We start from the raw sequence: 21,245 nt of genomic DNA on the forward strand, positions 1-21,245 counted from the left end.
TTCATTTATCTCTAAATATTTTAATTAGCATGGTTTGTTTGCAGGCAAAGAGAAGCTCTGGAGCAGCACCTGCGATTCCAGCGGGAGTTGCTAGTGGAAGCCAGTGGACTGGAACATACACAGCAAATTTCACGGCCATGGGTTTATTCTTATTTTCAGCTGCTCCAAATGATAGGCCCGGAGACAGCAAAAGAAAACAAATAAATGTAAGGATACTGAGAGGATAGGGGTTATTGCAGTGGACTCTTCCAATTCACTGAATCCAATTAAGAGTTCCTTTGAACTTGTCTGACCCAATGGGAAGTATAAAACATGGCCTAGGACTTCCCTATTGCTTCCTGGGGAGACATTTTCTCTTCTAAATCCACTTCCTCAATAGATAAGTACACTTTATATGTTCATCCAATAGGTGGGAAATCAAGCATTCAAGACGCTGTAGTCAACCAATAGACAACCTAATTAACAGCCTGAGTTAGCCCTACTGTCTTTTGTGGAGCTTGTAAGAGCAGACTTCTCCTACCCTGTTGCCCCCTCCCAGATTCTCAGGACCATTCTGTAAAAGCAGGGCAGTAGCTTTCACAATCTTGTGGAGGGTATGAGGGCTTCTCTGACTTGCAGAAGGATCCTCAGGCCAACTGACTTACCTATGCTCATTAGATCCAGAAACCGCTAGATTTTATGCGTATTAGCATCATGCAATACCAAGAAGCCAACGAAGACGTCAAATAAAGACTGCTACCCCCAAGAGAACAATTCTTGTTTCTCAAAATCAGGTTAATCATGTTTTCTTCTGCATTGTTTTCTTTTATAGCATATAACAGAGTTAAATTTATATGTGCAAACCACACGGCACATTTTCAATAGATTTGGAACAATGTCATCAGAAATATTTTTATGCTCTTGCTGAATTGGAGCTGGACTTCAGTTGAATTAACTGTGCATTAACTACTAGTGCTAGAAGCAAAATAAATTGATTTACAGGACTTGAGCTTTCCTGTAAAAAAAAATATAAATAAATAAAAAGGTAGTGAGTGGTGTCTTAATGTATGTAGCTCCTTTAACCGTTTGTATATATTGCCTGTGGCTGATCCTTAATAAGCATGTCTGGCTGTGCACCAGCAATTCGGAGTTTTCACTTGCTGGACATACACAGCACAGATTTTCAAAAAAAAAAAAAAAAAAAAAAATACTCCATATACAAAAATAACTTTCCCTTTCTACATTCTTATTATGAAACAGTATCCACCTGCAAGCTTTTTCATCATATCTGTACATTAGAAGACCTCTTAATGAATATACCCTTATTTTACATAGATGCAGTGTGTGTTATAGGCTTTTAAAAACAATGTATTACATTTTGTGCATGGTATACAATATCAAGAGATTTTGAATGGAAGGAACAGAATTTAGGTGACGACTTTTCACTTTGATTCCCTCTTCCTAGCAACATGCAAGCACAAAGCCTAGTCCACCTCTGGGTAAAAGAGACCTGGATGCAGCTCGCGTAAGAACTTATGAATTCTGTTCCTACAGAACTCCTTTTTCTGCCAGAAATGCTCCTTCCACATGCCACTTAACTCCTTCCAGGGAACAATGGAAAAACACGTCAAAACCACAAAACAGGTATCTAGCACGTGATTACGTGGGAAAGACAAGATGGGCGATTATCTTTTTTAGATCAACTTCTGTTGGGGAGAGGGACAAACGTTTGAGTTTACAGAGAGCTCTGTGAAACATACTCAGTGTCACAGCTAAATCCAAAGTGTAACAGATTGTTTAGCACAGATAAGCCTGGAAGCTTTAATTTGTAACTTTGCTAGATACTACAAATCATAGAGAAAAGAGACACTGGAACAATATCTAGCATCTTTCTACATGAAGCCAGGGTTTAGTTTCCAAGATTTGTCTTGGGGAGGAGGGTGAGAAAGATGATAGCGTACACTCCCCTAAATCTTCCCAACAGTACAGCTCCACTGATGGTCACAGTGGGAGAGGAATATTAACTATAGGTTATCTAACTGCTCACAGCAAGTCCAGATAAAACATGGTTGCCCAACAGCATCATATGTATGCAGCTGAAGGAAGAGCAAACTCCCAGTGGGAAATTTTAGGGAAAAAAAGTTTAGTATAGAAAAGACCTCACCATTTCATCTTCACTGGAGTAAGCCAGAGAAGGCCATGTGCAGCAAGCTCTCCACCCAACTAAGACTCTCTAGTAGTCTCAAAAGAGGGTTTTATGCAGTCCCTCCTCACTTCAGGAGTTAATGTAAATCAGGATATAAAATGTAGATTGGGAGGAAAAAGGTCCAGTGGTTAGGATGCTAGTCTAGAAGTCAACTGATCTGGATACGATTCCCAGCTGTGCTACAGTCTCTCTCTGCCTCAGTTAATCCTCTGTGAAGCAGGAATAGTGGTAATTTCCTACCACATAGAGATGTTGTGAGGATGCATTTATTAGAAAGCTGGAGAGGTGCTCACATACTGCTCTTACAGAGGCACGTAAGTACCTAAGATATAGCTAAAGCACACAGAGAACATCTCAAGGAAACAGTATTTTGCTTCACCATATGTTATATTGGTGATTTGTTCTTTTGAAGGTTATTCTTCTTCTGGAAATCATTTGGTTAAACATAACACTTAAAAAATTCCATATTCTCTGACTTTGTTAAAGCAAAATTTTAATATTTTAAAAGAATTGTTTAGTGCAGCTAGGAGTACAAAAGAAGTGTACTACTAGATGGGAAAAGGGACACAAACCACAAGCATGAAAGGAAATGCATTTATAACTGTACAGTGAGCTCCATAAAAAACCCTCAAAACCCATCTGTGAAAGTATAAAACATATTTTAGCAAAATGACAATGTGAATTGAGTTTTCATGAAAAGTGCTCGATGTAAAAACCTGCAAACTCAAGTCCTTTTTATTTGCACGTCACATGTAGCAGAGGCAAAGCAATGCATTTTTCTACACCGTCCTGCCAATCCACCTCTACCTGAACTGTAAGACCCATTTAAGTGTGACCCATTCATAATTGTGTGATGCTCTGTTGAGATGGCCCAGGCAGGTACTCACAATGGTGGTACCTCTTGAGATGTGGATACCTGGTTAGGAATTGCAATGAGCCTGTAACTCATTTTAGATAGGACACCATTCACCCATCAGATGGTAATTACTTTGGGGCACTACTGACCCAGACCATTTGTGACACAGTGATCTAGCGGGAAAAGGTTAACTTTTTGGGGTTTGGCTTTTTTGAAAACCTATTTCCTTCCAACTCTCCCTTCCAAGTTACAGGTTTCAATCTAACCTTTAGTTTTAGAATCCAAACTGAAGCTCCAAGTACATATTTTCATCATCTAACAGGTACCAGAAACAGTTAATAGCTTCAAGAGAAAGAAATGCACATTACTATTACCAAAACAAAAAAAATCAATGAGTATTCAATACTTGGAGTAAGAAGGGAACAACAGAATTCTAGTTTACAGTGTATATTTTAAGAGAGTAATATTTGCTGGCTCTGATCAATATTTACTAAATAAGCACATCTCTTGCTCTTTCATCTCCAAATATTTGAAAAGAAAATACAAATTGTTAATGTTTATAAAATCGTTTTTCTTGTTTATTTTAATGAAGCTGGTACAGACAACGTCCATTCAAAACCCATGTCCCAGGCCAAAAGGTACAAACAAGAATGTCAGAATACTACAAGTGTCTGCTGTGTACATTCTTGCATGAATATTTGTGTATTAATTGCTATATGAAAGAACTTTTCTGGGCTCTTCTGCCAAAATTTAAGAATAGACAGGGTTTTCAATTTTATGTCTTCTGTGAAGTCATCTCTGGAAGAAAGTACAGATCTTTTTCATTTCCAACTGGACAGTCTTCTTTCCCAGGTCCCCAGCACAATTTAAGGAAAACAGCTCTCAATTATGGACACACAATTTCTCCATTGTTTAGTTCTCTGAAAAACTTCATCTCCCACTGAAAGTTATAGTCCAGGAGTGAAACAGTCACACATCAAAACTTCAGGGCTGATTTGGAAGTCATTAGGAACACTTGCCCACCTGGCAGATCTTACAACCTTCGTGCCTGAAAGGCACGATCCTAGCGAACATACAAATGCATGTGTGTACATGTAATTTTAAAGGGGTGGGGGAAAAGGAGCAGGGCTGCAGCTGGATCACAAGAGTTCAGCACAATGAAAACAGAAATTATAGTGTATAATGAGCACGAGAATTCAAGATACCAGATGTTTAAAAATAAGTTCCCAGAGATGGGGTGCCAGTTTCAGTTCAGTGTTGAACGCCACATTACAAAAGAACTATTATTTAAAAATAAAAAAGGATTAAGGGGAAAGAAAAAACAAACAGAAGGATCTAAACTGTAGAGTGACCCCCTGTCTGTTCCTGATAAACTTCAATCACATCTTCCTCCTCCATCCCCAGCTGTGAGAACAGGGAAGAAAAAAAACAAAAACAAAAAAAAAAAACACACAAAATTGTTACAAATCAGATGTTTTGAATGCACAGCAGCTCCTGGACAAGCAAGGGAGCTAAAAGGTTTTCTTCCTCTCCCCAGCCATATTTCCTCAAAAGGACAAGGTGGTGGAAAAATAATCCTCTGTCACTGCCTTATTAGCCAACACTAATAACTTTATTTAGACTGCTCCCCCACCCCCCAAGTCACTTGTTTCATCTTTGCAGCACATTCACTTCAGAACTGGCAATATTCTGTAGGGAGTCCAAATCCTTTTCCAGATCCCAAAAAATCATTGGCTATTTTTTTTTTAAAGTCTCTAACTTTATTCTTGTGCAGCTGTTGCATGATTGTCATGCAATTGTGTACCAATGGCATAATGACTGCAAATTATAGATAGTTTAGCTTACTTGGTTATAACAAAGGACTTTCACTTCAGAAACTACAACTGATATCTAAAAGTTTTCAAGTTCGTTTTCCATTCTCTAGACAGCTGAAAGTTTAAGACCAAAAGATGATTACATCAACACTGCATAACTCACATCCTGAGTCCAAAAGGTCAGTCTTTATAACTTCTGCAATACCAGGAATAAATTTATGCAACAATTAAGTATAATCCTGATATGGATAGTAAACAGAAGACAAGCTACTCATGTTTTCCTACGTCTCTCTGGTAAAGATGAGTACATATACTTGTATTAAAAAACGTTTTCAAGCAAATAATGGAAGTTTTGGCTGAACAGTGAAATCCCTAACATGCGAAGCACAGTCTACTTCTTTAGTTGTCCCATGGTGCATTGTTTAAGCTGCCACTTGCCTTCTATTAAGGAAAGAAACTCACCTCTTTGGGGGTATGATTATCAGTAATTCTCTGACCCTCGAAGAGGAACCTGAGTGAATTCATTGGAACTCCCTAAAAACAAGCCACAGAAATGTTTAGTAAAGCACATGTAAGCTTTTAAAAATTGATACACAAATAATATTACATTTTCAATATAAGCAAAGAATTTGAAAACTGAAGATTGGGTACTAGCCACTGATGTGCAAGCATCTAAGCTGTGTGTATTTTATTACGCACCTAGTGCACTAAAATAGTTAAGCGAATGTTAACATTAAAGTACAATTTTATTCTGAAAGCAGACTGTAGTTGTGTATTTGTTATCAACCACCACCACATGAAGTCTGTCCAGTTTACAAGAAAAGAGGTTTTTTTGACTCCTCTCCACCCTGCAAACTCTACCTAGTATTAAAAGTCAAGCTGGGTTCTTTCTGACCTGCAAATCAACAGGAATAAGATTTTTGTTCTCAGAAATTGGGTAGTGTTTCTGTCAATGCTGTGTATTCCAGCACCCCCTTTCCCAACACTCCCACACCCAGCATCACCACAAACTGACCAGACTCCTTCCCCACTATCCCTTCTGCACAAGTTGGAGGGGCAGGGGAATCACTCATGTCTAGAAAAAGGGGTGCTGGAAGGCTGGCATCTCCAATGGGGATGAGAAAATAGTGATGCTTTGTCTGTGGTGTATGGTGGTTGTGCTAGTGGTTAGGTATGTGTCTGAGGGGAGAAAGAGGGTATGAATAGTTAGACACCTTAACTTTTCTTTTCCTGGTTTTGTGGATTTGGGTTAGGTATGTGTGTGGGCCAGCTTTAACTGAAACACAACACAGTGGTTTTGTGTATTAATTTCATAGGTTTTTTCCAGATTGAAAAGGGATCTCTGACACAGCAATGGCTGACTTAATTAAGAACAGGATTTTTGTGAAAGAGTCCAGCTGGCTCAGGAGTTTTGCCAAAGGCTTTCACAGAAGACCTATCCAGCCATGCTTCACAAAGATGTATTTCATAGCCACTGCTTTGCCAAAGGTCTTCATCTACTACACAACATAAATGTTGCTTGTACTAGAAAAACCTGCTCCTCTTCCATTTGGACCATTTTGGGTCATAAGTGGGGGCATGTGACAATAGGCAATGTACTGCTCCCCTAAAGTAGGGCTGGTCAAAACTAGATTTTCCTTTTCAACAGCTAACCATTGCTCAAAAGCATTCAGTAATGACAAAGAATACTAAAAGCCTAAGAAGAGATCTCCAATACAATAGCTCCACGCACAAAGACCTTGATATTTGTCAGAAGCCGTTGATTTGTCAAAGGTGCTATATTCTTTGTGAAGCTATTCCACGGGTTCAAGAGCGCCACTCCTGAACCAGCTGAATTGTCTCAGACCAGGATCTCCATGAATTGTTCCACCAGTTCAGTGGGAGAACTTCTAACCCAGCTGACTGGGTTCAAAAAGAACAGACTCCTCAACACTCATTGCTTTGTTGAAGATCTTGTTTTTCATTAAACTGTTCAACTTTACTCCTGAACCAACTGAACAGCTTCACCAAGATCCAGTCTTCAACAAAGTGACAAATGTCCTTTGTCAAAGATCTTCTCTGACTCCCCAAACACACTCTTGGATTAGCAAAATTCATTCCCGATGCTAGCCACAATTATGGATGCAAGGAAGTTACTGGGGGCATACATTAGAAAGCAGTGTTGTATTCTTTCCTGAACCATTCAAAAAGGCTTTTGCACCCCATGTTGAAGAATGGAAGTAGCTGACATAAATCAAGTTATTCATCTGCTAACTGCAGCAAACATGGAATCAGTTATGGCGAATAATACTAATACTTAAAAAGAAAAAAGAAAAAGAATTACATGACTCCAAAGAGACCTCAAACACTCACAATGTATGTATTTTTGACATTCCATAGTTCAGAGTTAAGCTAGAAAAAGTTAAAAACCAAAACACACGCAATAACCAAGAGACAGAATAAGAACTTTTAAATGCCAATTTAAAGTGATTAGAATTCAGTCTAACAAACAGATATATTTGATAATCTGCTCAAAAATTTGGGCCAGATGTACTGTATCTTTCATACAATACAGGTTCAACTCCCACTTCAAGTGCAAAATAAGACCCAATCTTAATTGTGCAGTTAATACTGCTGGTCTCTAAATATGCCAGTATAGCAACACCAGATAACGAAACCCATACCCATCTTGTTTTATGCCATCAGCAAAAGGTAAGTAGCTCGAGGTTATTAAATCCATATTAAAATGTCTGCATACACAGCTACTGTCACTTACAGTAAGCTCTTCTAAACTAAATAACTTGCACAGAGTCATTTTTAAGATGAATTATTCTGAAGCACCCAAAGTCTGTAGTGTATTGTACCTCAAAGATAAATGGCTTGCAAGTTAACCAGGCAGGCAAATTAATAGGAAAGGAAGACCTTCTCTAGTAATCCCTCTTACAGTTGGGAAGCATTTTTATGGCCCTGGAAGAAACTACCTTAAGACTCCTCTCTCAGAAGATGATGTGACATAGAAGCATCTGCCTTTGAGCACACTTGGATAAGGAAACCTAAAATATCTCCATGGTTACTTTGTTCACCAAGTTATAGCCCAGGTAAGAAGTAAAAAAAACTTAATTCTATAGTATACGCATGCTACAGTGGTATCCATTCAAACTGCTATAGGATGAGTTTTTGTTTTTTAGATATACAGAGTAACCTATAGATCTAGGTATGACTGACACACACAAAACTTGTGTGAAAAGGTTCACAGCATCAGGCCCTAAGATTTTAAGCTCATCATGGCAGCGTTCTCTCATTCATCTGAAAAAGACCCAGCATACATTCAATGAGATGTAAGCAATAAATATTAAGAATACTCTTTCTTCCTGTACGTAGCAGCAAATCTCACAATGACAAGGACACAGAAAAATGAAGACATCATATGACCAAAGAATGAAGCTTCACTACAAAGCTATCTGTTGACAAGTTTAGTTTGTCTCTATTAACACAAAAATGTTAGCCATCACTGCTTATGGTCATAGTTGGTAGGGTGAACCTGAAGAAAGGACCACATAAAGGCCACTGCTGATCCAATAGCTAAACACAGAATAGGCAAACAAGAGAAATGTTAATTGGTAGTTTTAAGAGAAACTGATGTGGAAGATAAATCTGATCCCTTGCAGCACAAAAAATGGCCATATTGGGCAGACCAATGGTCCATCTTGCCCAGGATCCTGTCTCCCGACAGTGGCCAATGCAAGATGATACAGAGGGAGTGAACGGAGTAGGGCAATTATTGAGCGATCCATCTGCAGTTGTCCAGTTCCAGCATGTTGAAGTCAAAGGCTTAGGGACACCCAGAGCACGGGGTTGAATCCATGACCATCTTCACTAACAGCCACTGATGGACCTATCCTCCATGAACGTATCCAATTCATATTTTAAATTTGTGACCTTCGCAACATCCCCCAGGGAACAAGTTCCACCCGTTGACTGTGTATCATATGAAGAAGTACCTCCTTTTGTTTGTTGTAAAGCTGCTGCGCATTAACTTCATCAACCTTGTTCTTGTGTTATGTGAAGGGGTAGAACACTTTCTCTCCACACCATTCATGATTTTATAGACCTCTCTCATATCCCCATTTAGTCACCTCTTTTCCAAGCTGAACAGTCCCAGTCTTTTTGGCCTCTCCTCAGCTGGAAGCTGTTCCATATCCTTAATCACTTTTGTTGCCCTTCTTGGTACCTTTTCCATTTCTAATAGATCTTTTTGAGATGAGGTGACCAGAAATGCACGCAGTATTCACAGTGTGGGTGTTCTTTCCTAATAGTTTCTAACATTGTTAGCTTTTTTGACTGCCACTGCAGATTGAGTGGATGTTTTCAGAAAATCATCCACAATGACTCCAAGATCTCTTTCTTGAATGGTAAAAGCTAATTTAGACCCCATCATTTTGTATGCAACACTGTGACTACATTTTCCAGTGTGCACTACTTTGCATTTATCAACACTGAATTTCATCTGCCATTTTCTTGCCCAGTCACCCAGTTTTGTGAGATCTCTTTGCAGTCTGCTTTGGACTTAACTATCTTGAGTAATTTTGTATCATTTACAACTTTGCCACCTCACTGTTTACCCCTTCTACCAAATCGTTAATGCAATGAATTTAGTAGTCACACATTGTCAATTTATTACCATATTAACAATATTGGCAGTTGTAAGTCTAATTCTGCTTCCATACAACAGTGAAAGTATTCCACAATTCTAAGTGCATTTCACTTTGAGCTGTAAGAGGTAAAGCGTCTTTTACAGTACCCATAAGAACACACATGAGCATATTAAAAAAGGGAGCATTTGCTTTTAACAGATACCTTGTAATTTCAACCAATAATTTGAACACATTATAACAGGACAGGGTCCACATCATGCTGTCCAGCATAAATGCTAATGACTGTCAAACTTAATTAGGAGGTCCATAGTTCTGTGGTTGTTGGGTCTATCCCTCTGGTGAACAGAGATTTGACATGAGTTCACCTGTCCAAGCAGATCCCTTTACTTGGGGAAGGGAGGAAAGAGAGGTTAAAGTGCTTTTTCAATAGGACAGTGCCACTGTTTCACAAACCTGTCTTTGACAGTATGATTCTTTGAGTTTCTTGAGATGTGTCGTCATTTTCACCTTGAAGTGAATTTCACTGCTGTCCTAAGAACAGAACAGGAAGAAGTTACCCCTCTTTGTAATAACTATTTGTTTTGTTTGAAGCAGGTTTTAATTTTTACACTTATTACAAAATGTACCCAACACCAGCTTTACTGGACAGCTGGACCATCAATCGATGTGCATACAGTAATGCTTGATAAGTTATCCTACTAGAGATTCATATTACAACACATTAATCAGAACTCACCATTCACTTCCATGGGGAGTTCTGCTCAAAAATAGATGGTATGATATGGCTTATGGTTTGCTAAAGACATTCTGAATTTAAAAAAAAAAAAATTAATAATAGTCTGTGTCTCCATCTTTATCCTCCAATCTGCCTAATAAAAATATCATCATACACAGCAGATCTCTGGTCTCAAGTTCCAGAAGAGGCAAGTTAAGCTCACAATTCAAAATTCATAATAAAACCCTGCTCATTTAGAGAGTATCTACCACTGTAGACATGCTGTCTCAGCAATACAACAGTAAGTTAATGAGCTGTCCTTGTCCTACAAAAAGATACATTACTGCAAGAGGTGACAAAATGATTACAAATGCAAGTGTTTGAAATATGTTCTGTGTCACTGGACCACATTCAGCCCTTATCTAAGAGTAGGTCTACACTACCCGCCCGATCGGTGGGTAGCAATCAATATATCAGGGGTCAATTTATCGCATCTACTCTAGACGCGATAAATCGATCCCAGAGCGCTCTCCCGTCGACTCCGGAACTCCAGCACCAGGAGAGGCGCAAGTGGAGTCAACGGGGGAGTGGCGGCAGTTGACTCACCGCCATGAAGACGCCGTGGTAAGTCAATCTACGTAGGTCAACTTCAGCTACGCTACTCCCATAGCTGAAGTTGCATACCTTACAGACTCTCCCCCCCCCCCCCCCCCCAGTGTAGACCAGGGCTAAGTAATTACAATTTCTACTGAAGCTAATTGGAGTTGCACCGTCTTATGCCTCCACTGAATTTGGTCCCCAGATTCCAACCAGCACCAAATTGCCAGGCTAATAAAGTCTTAAAATTCCTAATATTAAAAGAGTTCAAGTGAACCAGTAGCTCCCGCAGTACCCTGGTTCTACGCAGAATTACTTCAGTTCATGAAGGCCTTGAAGTTCTCATTCCCTCCTATACTGAAAATTACAGCCTTTATCTCTAAAGAGAAGTTGCTGGCTAGAGTCTGAATTGGCCTCCCCTCCCACAAACAGTTAAGTAAACAACCAATAGCACCTTCACCCCGTTCCTGTCCAGGAGGAAAGATGGTCTTTTGCTTAATGCTAGCCTGAATCCCTGTCCATCTAAAACCAGCTGCTACAGACTTCCTGTATGACCTCAGGCAAGTCACTTAATCTCTCTGTTCATCAATCCCTCATCTGTAACACAGGGATACTACTACTCCCTTCACTCACACAGGAGTTGCAAGGATAAAATTAATTAATGTTTGAGACACCTAGAGCTATACTGAGAACCACCATTGGCAACTGGTAAGTAGGAGGGTAATTTGGGGGGAAAACTCCAGATCAAAGAATTGTAGGGTACCAGAATTCAGCTGTTCATATGTGTAATTAAGAGAGATGATCCATCTGCAGGCTATACATGGACAACTATGAAATATCCGCCAGTAACAGATTATGTAAAAGAACTCACCTGCCCAATGACTTTGAGTTTAATGTATTCTCCCTCTTTCTTATCTCCCAAGTCCTCAGCTGAAGGTTTTGCTTCCTGAAAGAAAAACATTCCACAGGGATATTGATAAATCCTACTTATTAACTACTTTCATTAGACAGTACGCTAACTTCTCTCTTATTACAATGAATCAGCACTACACCAGTGATTAATAGTAGCAGCTAAGAAAGAGGAACAGAGAAGAGAATGGATGAATTAGAAGACATTAAAACAAAGAATGCAATTTTACACCAGTTTAACTCCATTGAAATAAGCTCAAAAAGAGAAACATGGAGAAAGCAGTAACAGATCTTTCTCTGTCTCATATGCTAAAACAGAGGCAGAAGTAAACAGATTTTGTTGTATGTATAGCATCAGTGTGTAAAGATGCATCACAAGTCACTACCACTTTCAAAGAATGAGCAGAGCCCTCACTCCCATGTGTAAACAGTATCCCCAATTAATAGCTTGTGTCATGGTATGTTTGTTATAAATAAGGCTGCGAGTTTGTCACGGATGCCACAGATTCTGTGACTTTTAGTGACCTCCGTGACTTCTGCAGCAGCCGGTGCACCTGGTTCAAGGGCAGCTCAGGCAGCCCCTGCGCCAGGCCACTGCTGGGGCAGTCCCTTGGCCCCTGGGCCCCCCCCCCCCCACACCCCAGCAGCAGAGTTTGGGTGTGGGAGGGGGTACGGGCACTGGACAGGGTGGCGCTTATCTGGGGGTCTCCCCGGAAGTGGCGACATCCCCTTCACTCAGCTGCTAGGTGGAGGCGTGGCCAGGCAGCTCTGAACCGTTTTGTACATTTTGATGGATGTGCTGTATTATGGCACTGAACAAGGTTACACCTACACCTTTAGTCACTGCATAAATTCAAGCAGTTGCTGGATAGAGAAATCTTTAAAAAAAGTGTTCAGAGAGGAGGATCTCACCAAACTACAAGTCACGTTTCAATCACCTTTCTTCAGCATGCTGTTGCCCAGCAAGATGGACAAGATCAAAGCTTTTATAGCTCCCCAGTGCCAGAATTCCTTCTTGGCGATAAAGACTTCCACCCTCCCTGCCATTTTCCCCCTCACTATCCTGCCATATTAACAGGCCTCAACCCAAATCTCAAGGGACTACTTGTAGGAGTGAGAGGATAGTTTGGATCACACTCTCGGCTAGAAAAGGACCAAAAGACAGACATTTTCTGGAGACCTAGATCATGGACCTCTTTCACCTAATGGCCAGTCACTCTCCTGTAATTACAGAAAGGGTTTGCGGAAAGAACATTTTTAGCATTTACACACTGGACAGAATAATCCTCCAAAAGAGGAGAGAGACTAATCTCTACACACCCACTGAAGTATAACATAACTTCATGCTAATTAGTCATTTGCTTTGCTAACATATGAGAAACCCATCACTACAAAGGGTATTTAAATTCTAAGTGTATGCAGTCACCATCTCTGTTCACTATGCAAAAGAACCAATTTGCAAGCCAGCCTGCTGTCATAATAAGAGAGGACTTCACTACCATGCAGAGGATTCAAATTAACTCTTGTCACTGTTCTATCTAGCTCTCCTCACCAGAGTTTCTGAGCTCTTGTGTGGGGTATCACAGAGTTCATACTCTTGAGTCTAAAGCAGAGCATCACTACCATGACAGCCCTCCTTGGTTGATATGAGTGGAAAGCAATGATGGAGGCTTGATTCCGGTCCTCAGCTCCAGGAAACTGAGGCAGTGCACGCCAAATGCAATGAGAAAGGGAGGCAGTAGGAAGACAAAAAGGGAATTAGTGGGATCAAAATATCAGTATGTCACAAAGATGCAAGATTAAAGCCTCAGGTAACCCCACTATACACCAAACTGGAGCAAAAGCAGAGATGGAATTTTTTTTGGGGGGGGGAGGGGGGGAGAAGAGGGACTGAAATGGGTTAGAGTCAAGAATGGCATTGCCAACAACTGAAGTTTAAAAAGTAAAATCCCAGTAATCTGGAGCCAAACAAGGGCAGGCAAAACTGAAAGAGCATTTTTCCCCTACTGCAGGTTTAAGGGGGAAAAAATGGGTGGATGGGAAAGCCACCAGAAGAAATTAAAGAGCAAATGCACAGTTAGGTAGACTTGATGGCAACTAAGTTACAATCACTCATTTGTAAATTAAACATTTCACAAAACAGTTCATGTGCAAGTCCCTACCACTTAACATGCAGTTAAAAGACTGGTATTCACTATCATACTAGGAAAAGAAAGTTTTCTACTTAGCGGTCAAAATAAAAATGTTGAATAAAACCACTTCTGAATCAGATTCTGACTTTTCATTAGGGCCATAAAAAGTTCCTATAGCCACTGTTTTACAGAAAGGGTTCCTAAGCAGCATAAAAAATGTTCTCGAATACCTACCTCATACTTATGTCATGAGGTTTAATTAATTAGTGCTTGTAAAACACTTTGAAGTCCTTGGACAAAAGGTGCTGAGAGGGCCAAGTATTTATTATTGCAACTAACGGAACCACAAAACAAAACACTTCAAACGCTGCATTGTAATTTGCTTAAACAATAAATTAGTTATTTTTTTTTTTTATAGATTTTGACCTTCAATTTTCAAGAACATAATATGCAATAAGATTTTAGAATGATTATAAGATGATTAGTACACACACCACCAGTGCTGACATTTAGCAAACAAGTGGTGTTAATTTATGTATTCTGCCTATACTCCTAACAGTTAGCAATATTTTAGCTAAAAGAAATGCTACATGAAGCGAATATTATGCTGATTCATTCTTCTATATTTAATTAGAAGTTAAATTTGCTTTATTAGATTCTACAATTTCCCTCTTTATTAAACCAATCTACACACCTACCCCTCCTGTGACTCTGTCTGTTCCCCATATTCTGGGATTGTTACCTAGGACCCACAAGCTTTTTGTATCCCCCATCCCATTTTGTTCCCCCCTTTATTATCAGGAACATGATCTTTTATCTCATTCTAATGAAAACTAAACTGATTATATCCCACTTTGGGAATGGGCGACAGGGGATGAATCAACTGATAATTACCTGTTCTGTTCATTCCCTCTGGGGCACCTCGCATTTGCCATTGTCCAAAGACAGGATACTGCGCTAGATGGACAGTATGACCCAGTATGGCTGTTCTTATGTTCACGGTTTAAATTAAGACAGCTATAATTGCCATTATTAACAAATGATTACATCCCTGGAGGACAATATCCTCTGAAACAACTACTTCCAGCACAAGATAGGAGAAAAAGAATCCGTAGTTTTTCCATGCAACATGGCTAACTCCAAGAAAAATTATTTGCATGGAAAGGATGAGCACTAATATCACCTTAGAGCCCATTCCCACTATCATTTATGCATGTTTAACTCCAGTCAACTATTCATTGACGTCAATGAAACTAACTGTGGAAGTAAAAGTTAAGCGCATTTACATGTTTGTCCCACTGTAAGGCCGTTATCTTCAAGAGTTTACATGCATGCTACACTTTATGGGTCGCAAGAGCTCCCACTCAAGTCAACAAGACTACTCAAAGTGCATAAAGTTAAGCATATGCATAAATCTTTGCAGATTTGAGGCATAACAAAGGATTACTTATTGAAGGCTGCTTTTTGTAAGAGACTTGTGGCCTAATTCAACATAAGAATGGCCATAATGGGTTAGACCAATGGTCCATCTAGCACAGTATCCTATCTTCCAACAGTGGCCAATGCCAGATGCTACAGAGGGAATGAACAAAACAGGGCAATCATGGAGCAATTCATCCCATTGTATAGTCCCAGCATCTGGCAGTCAGAGGATTAGGGACGCCCACACCATGGGGTTGCATCCTGACCATCTTGGCTAACACCCAGTGATGGACCTATCCTCCATGAATTTATCTAATTGTTTTTTGAACCCAGTTATACTTCTGGCCTTTGCTACATTCCCTGGCCACAAGTTCCCCAGGTTGACTGTGCATTGTGTGTTGTTCGTTTTAAACCTGCTGCCTATTAATATCATTGGGTGACCCCTGGTTCTTGTGTTATGGGAAAGGGTAAATAATGCTTCGCTATTCATTTTCTCCACACCATTCATGATTTTATAGACCTCTGTCATACTCCTCCTTAGTCATCTCTGTTCCAAGATGAACAATCTCTAGGCTTTTTAATCTTTCCTGATATGGAAGCTGTTCTACATCCCCAGCTATTTTTGTTACCCTTCTTGGTACCTTTTCCAATTCTAATATAACTTTTTTGAGATGGGGTGACCAGAACTGCATGCAGTATTCACAGTGTAGGTGTACCATGGATTTATATTGTGGGATTATGACATTTACGGCTTTATTATCCATGCTTTCCTAATGGTTCCTAACATTCTGTTAGCTTTTTTGACTGCTGCTACACATTCAACAGATGTTTTCAGAGAACTATCCACAATGACTTCAAGATCTCTTTCTTGAGTGATAACAGTTAATTTAGACCCCATCATTTTATAGGTATTGTTGGGATTATATTTTCCAATGTGCATTACTTTGCATTTATCAACACTGAATTTTGTGTGTCATTTTCTTGCCCAATCACCCAGTTTCATGAGATCCCTTTGTAACTCGTCACAGTCTGCTTCAGACTGAACTATCATGAGTAATTTTAGATCATCTGCAAACTTTGCCATTGCAGTGTTAACCCCTTTCCCCAGGTCATTTATGAATATGTTGAACAGCACTGGTATCTGTACAGATCCTTGGACAACCATGCTATGTACTTCTCTCCCTTCTGAAACAGACCATTTATTCCTCCCGTTTGTTTCCTGTCTTACAACAAGTTACTGATCCATGAGAGGACATTCCCTCTTATCCCATGACTGCCATTCTGAACAGATTTAGTTGGAATCTGATTATTTGATGGAACCCTGTCACCTCATTAATCAACTTCTCCTTATCTCTATTACTAGTATCACATTAGATTCAAATGGAAAGACTTCTCAGAAAAAGGGCTTTATACTGCAAATTTGAATAGTTCTTACCCAGGCAAGTAGTTCCATTTATGACAACAGCACTACTTACATCAATAAGGGCAATTATGTGAGCAAAGGTCTGCAGGATCTGGTCCAAAGTTTCCTCTCCCCCTCCTCCATTTATGCTGCTAGTTTACTTTCTGCATTTTACTTAAGCCTGGTCTTGTTGTGGGCCTTATTCTGATGACAGCCATCAGTTGTCAGACACCTGCAGAGCTCAAATAGTGTAAAGCCTTAGCAGCAACAGGCAATGCCATTATTTGCACTAGTTAAGTCTACTTCTGCTTGAACTTCGGGTAAAGTCCACCAGTGTAAATAGTGATTTTTCCTGTCCACACTAGGGATTTCTTACACCTTAACTACATTAACAGCTGAAACGGGGTTCAAACTGGGGATGTGTCATGGCCTAAATTTCACATTCTCTTCTGGCCAGTTTTGCTTCCTGATTCTCATATACCAACAGTGCTTGGCTTCCCAACACTATAGAAGCATTTTAGAGCATTTCCATTTTTTTTTTTAAATACCACACATTGCTACTAAAATTAGGTTTCAAAAAACTGCTATGAAAAATCCACATTTTTCACGCCAATACTAGTTGAGAGTGTCATCTAAAGACAGAATACATACACACACAAACCACACACACTACAATTTAATGAACATCTTTAATAGTTCCTGAACAAATCTTGGGAATTAAATAAGGTAGCCAGGATACGATTTGAATTAGGAGCACTAAACACAAATCACAACAACTCCCCAGCGTGAGTACAGGCCTAACAGGAAAGAAGCTTAAATCCTGGCTGTAGCTATCAGCCCTCATCTCCTGCTGTCAGATCCGAGCCAGGCTGCAAACTCTGGGGCTGCCTCTCCCTCCTCCGGCCCCGAGCGGGGGGGCCTGGGGCAGGCCAGGACCGGGGGCACCAGCGACTGACCCCCGTAAAGCAGGCCAAGGAAGGCTTCCATTGTATGACCTGGGCCTAGGCAGGGTGGGAGGCCGGGTCAAGCAGTCACGGGAGGGGACCCCGCAGCCCCGCCTGGAGAGGGAGCAGGAGAGTGGGCGGGCATCGCGAAGTGGGGGGAAAGGGGAGCCGCTCTCCGGGCCCTTCTCCCGGGGGGTGCCAGGCGGAGCCCCGCTGAGGAGGCGCAGGGTAGGGGGGGCTGCGCCCGGGCACTGGACGGGGCCAACCCCCGCCGCTCAAGGGCCTGCAGGGCCCCCTACCCCGGCGCCTCTCGCCCCCTCCCTCCAGTCTCCATTGAGGGCTATGGAGAAGCGGCGGGGAGGCCGCCGGGCCGGCTCCAGAGCCTCGCTCCCTCCGCCGCGGGCCCCTCAGCCCGGCCAGCCGGCCGCGGGAGGGCCCTTACCTGGTCAGACATGGCTTTGCCCGTGGTCTCCGGCGCCAGCCCCGCTCGGTCGCTAGGCTCCTTTCTCTGCCCCTCGGCAGCACAACACAGGCCAGGCGGGCGGGATTTCCTGTGCGCTGAGCTCACTTCCCGCCCGCCGCGGCAGCCTCCCTCTCTCCCTCCGCCCGTCCTCCCCGGGGCAGCCCTGCGGGGAGCCGGCGGCGGCTGCAGCAGCTGCGGGGGGCGGCGGGGCGCTGTTGCGCTCTGCCCCCAGCCGGGCGGACAGTGGTTTCCGCCCAGCGCCAAGTTCAGTGTCGGGAAACTGAACCCACAGCCCCGCGGCCGGGCCTCGGAGCGCGGCTGCAGGCACCAGGGGGGTACCGCACCCATCTCCCCGCTAGCCTCTGTAGCGCCAGCTCCAAGGTGGAACACAGGCTCCAGATTCGCACCCCATTCACCACAGGGCCATCAAAGGCCCTGGGCCCACAAAGAGGCAGGTCAGGCCTACACTACAAAGTTCGGTCAAAAGTTGCCTTAGGTCAACCTGTACCTGTGTGCGGGCAAGTTGGTCTCTTGCTGACCTGTGCCTCCTGTTACAGCAAGGCAGCAATACCATCCCCTGAAGGATTTAGAACCAGGCATAGCTGTACTCAGGGGAGCAGCAGCCCCATCTTGGCATAAATAGGTACAGGATGAAGGCCTAAATCCCTACAGCTACATCTTATCAAGGCCCAGGGGGCAGAAGAGCCCTGCACAGATCAAAAATGTGTATCCACATCTGATCCACAAATATAGTCAGCTGATATCAAGAAGATATCTGCAGATTTGCAGGGTTCCAGGGCGCAGCCCAAAGTGCTCTGATACACTCACTAGCTTACATCAAACTTCTTGCAGGACATCATTTCCAGGCTGTTTCTCTCAAAATGACTTGGTTTATAATAAATGTGGCACGCTGTATATAAAGATATATTAAAAAAACCAAAAACCTCTTGCTGCTTATTTCCCACTAGAATGTGGTGTTCATCTGTTTTACATGACAATTGAGCTATATAAAATTGTCACTAAGATGATTAATTTAACCAAAAGAACAGAACAGCAGGAACAGAAGAACTCGAACGCCAAGAGCAGGACAGACAAGACAGTTGTCTCTAAATAGGTTGTTTTTCATAGCTCCTCAATAATTAACATAGGAATTGCCATAACAGATGACAGGAGGTCCCTCTAGTCTTGTATTCTTGGCAGCCAATGCCAGCTGCTTCAGAGCCAGGTGCAAGAAGTAAGCAACAGCTGAATAAAGCATCCACAGGAAAAGTTTCATTCTGACCCCCACTAACTAGAGGTTGGCTTATGACCTAAACCATGAGTGTTTACAAAGCAGTTAGTTGTATAGTTGTCCCAACCACTAGATTGAAGATCACATGACTCTGCTGTTTAAAAAAAACATTTTATTGAACATTCTTTCATTATGCTAGCTAAAATTTTAGCATATATACTTAGCAATGGGCTTTTAAAAAACTTTTGTCAGGTAACAGTAGGTTTGGTATCCAAGTGTAGGGGAAAAAAAAGATACAATGCTATGTAAATAACAGAACTGGTCTACATTGCACCAGTGCAAACCTTGGATGTAGACATGTTGAGCCACTGCAATGCAAGCCCTGGTTTGCATCAGTGCAGCACAGCCATGGTAGAGGTATGCATCAGTAGTGACAGTGGTGAAAATTCTTCTAATGTAGACTGACCTACAGTATTGGTGGGTTGGACTGCAATACTTACTAGTATTCTTTTATGCCAGATATTTAAAAAAAAATGAAAGTAGTACTCCTGTTCCATTTTGTCTTCTGAACATGCTCACTGTGGAGAAGACTATATTGGTAAATATATATTTTGCTTTAAGTACTAACTACATGTAAAAATACATGTAATAAGAACTGACTGGCAAGGGGTAGTGGAAGTACTTCTTCAGATAAATTGGAAACAAATCACTGGAATTTGGTCCCACTGAAAGACGAGAATCCTACTTGAACTCCCTTACCTAGCCAGGCTTTTAACTTGATTGAAACAGCTATCTATTGAATAGGGAAATCACACTTCCCAGGGACATCAGTTCTGATAACAAGGGCCTGGATTCATCCTGCCCCTTCTATAGTCCTTTATCCTCATGCAAAACCCTACCAACTCTGAGTGGTAGTCTTTTACACTCACTTTGCACAAGTACAAATGAACAGACAAGGCGAAGAACAACAGAGAATCTGACTCTAAATCTACATTGCTGTATTTCATAATCAACTGAGTTCTACTTGAAACAACGCCGCATCAAGGAGCAGACTTGCATCAACCAATTGGGGGGTGCATTACTACAATTCTGAGAAACTGTTTATATGACAATTCATGGAATAAAATCAATGGAGAAGGAATTAATATTTAGTTGTGGCATTAAAAGACTAGAAGAGTCTGAAAGAAACAAAAGTTCAACATGGCTCCATGTACACAACTACAAAAATGCATTTTCTTCCTTATTAGAAAAGCTTTCTTGGACTGCAAAGCCAAAAGCAGCAATCCAACATCATGAGAGCTAAAGTCAAAAACTCATAATGAACAGAAGAGATTCTGAAAAATCTAGACTCCACAAACAAAAATTGAACTATATAGATACTTTAAACTAACCCAGATAACACTAATAGAAAATAGCAGCTAAGAGCTGCTCATGTTCCAAATTCTATTACAACTGTATTCACAGTGATTCTAAGTAACAGATTATTTTGTGACTATGGGAATAGATTGGGATTTAGATATCTGTTCAATTTTCAGCTCTACCATACACTTCCTGAATGATTTTGAGCAAGTCCCCACACTTAAAATGGCAATAATAATACATCCGTTTGCCCACTGTCTTGTTTACAAAGAAATTCTTTACAGCAGAAACCATTTCTTACTATGTGTTTGTACCGGGTCTAGCACAATGGGATCTTGATATCAGGTGAGCCTCTAAGAACAACAATAATACATCAAGCAAATTTCACAATGTAGACCTCAGCTAGAACTCAAATACCTTCAACACATACTTCATTTAAAACTAAAATACAACAAAGTACCCTGTATTTTAAGGACCAAATATACATACCAACAGTTTCTCTCAACCACGTCCACAGTAAACCTTGCTGACACAATCACAACCAGCCCCTCACCTCTTCTGTAAGCTCACTTTTATCCTCTT

At 41.2% G+C, this 21,245-nt stretch overlaps 2 protein-coding genes across 11 annotated transcripts in view; one reads left to right on the forward strand and one right to left on the reverse strand.

Annotated features, from left to right (window-relative positions):
* KIAA2012 (KIAA2012 ortholog) overlaps nucleotides 1-4,372 on the forward strand; it is a 106,960-nt gene extending 102,588 nt beyond the window's left edge. For all 10 annotated transcript variants that reach the window (XM_048869097.2, XM_048869102.2, XM_048869099.2 and 7 more), the window contains one exon: nucleotides 45-4,372. In XM_048869097.2, coding sequence (XP_048725054.1) covers nucleotides 45-204 — 160 coding nt within the window. In that variant the 3' untranslated portion in view covers nucleotides 205-4,372. The remainder of the gene's footprint in view (nucleotides 1-44) is intronic.
* Nucleotides 3,589-18,223, reverse strand: SUMO1 (small ubiquitin like modifier 1). The gene is made up of 5 exons (XM_048869107.2): nucleotides 18,053-18,223; nucleotides 11,673-11,747; nucleotides 9,943-10,020; nucleotides 5,318-5,389; nucleotides 3,589-4,445 (listed from the first exon to the last, which is right to left on the reverse strand). Exons 1-5 carry the CDS (start codon nucleotides 18,062-18,064, stop codon nucleotides 4,377-4,379), a joined length of 306 nt encoding a protein of 101 aa, XP_048725064.1. The 5' UTR covers nucleotides 18,065-18,223; the 3' UTR covers nucleotides 3,589-4,376.
* Nucleotides 18,224-21,245: the final 3,022 nt, after the last annotated feature.

The sequence above is a fragment of the Caretta caretta genome, chromosome 11 (genome assembly GCF_965140235.1).
Source record: "Caretta caretta isolate rCarCar2 chromosome 11, rCarCar1.hap1, whole genome shotgun sequence".
Taxonomy (NCBI): Eukaryota; Metazoa; Chordata; order Testudines; family Cheloniidae; genus Caretta; species Caretta caretta.

Bases quoted from the DNA above. Each gene is read 5' to 3' on its own strand.
- SUMO1 (XM_048869107.2), bottom strand. The intron at 5,390-9,942 runs GTTTGTGAAACA...GCTTGTTTTTAG, and splicing joins AATCATACTGTCAAAGACAG to GGAGTTCCAATGAATTCACT. The intron at 4,446-5,317 runs GTGAGTTTCTTT...CTGTTCTCACAG, and splicing joins ATAATCATACCCCCAAAGAG to CTGGGGATGGAGGAGGAAGA.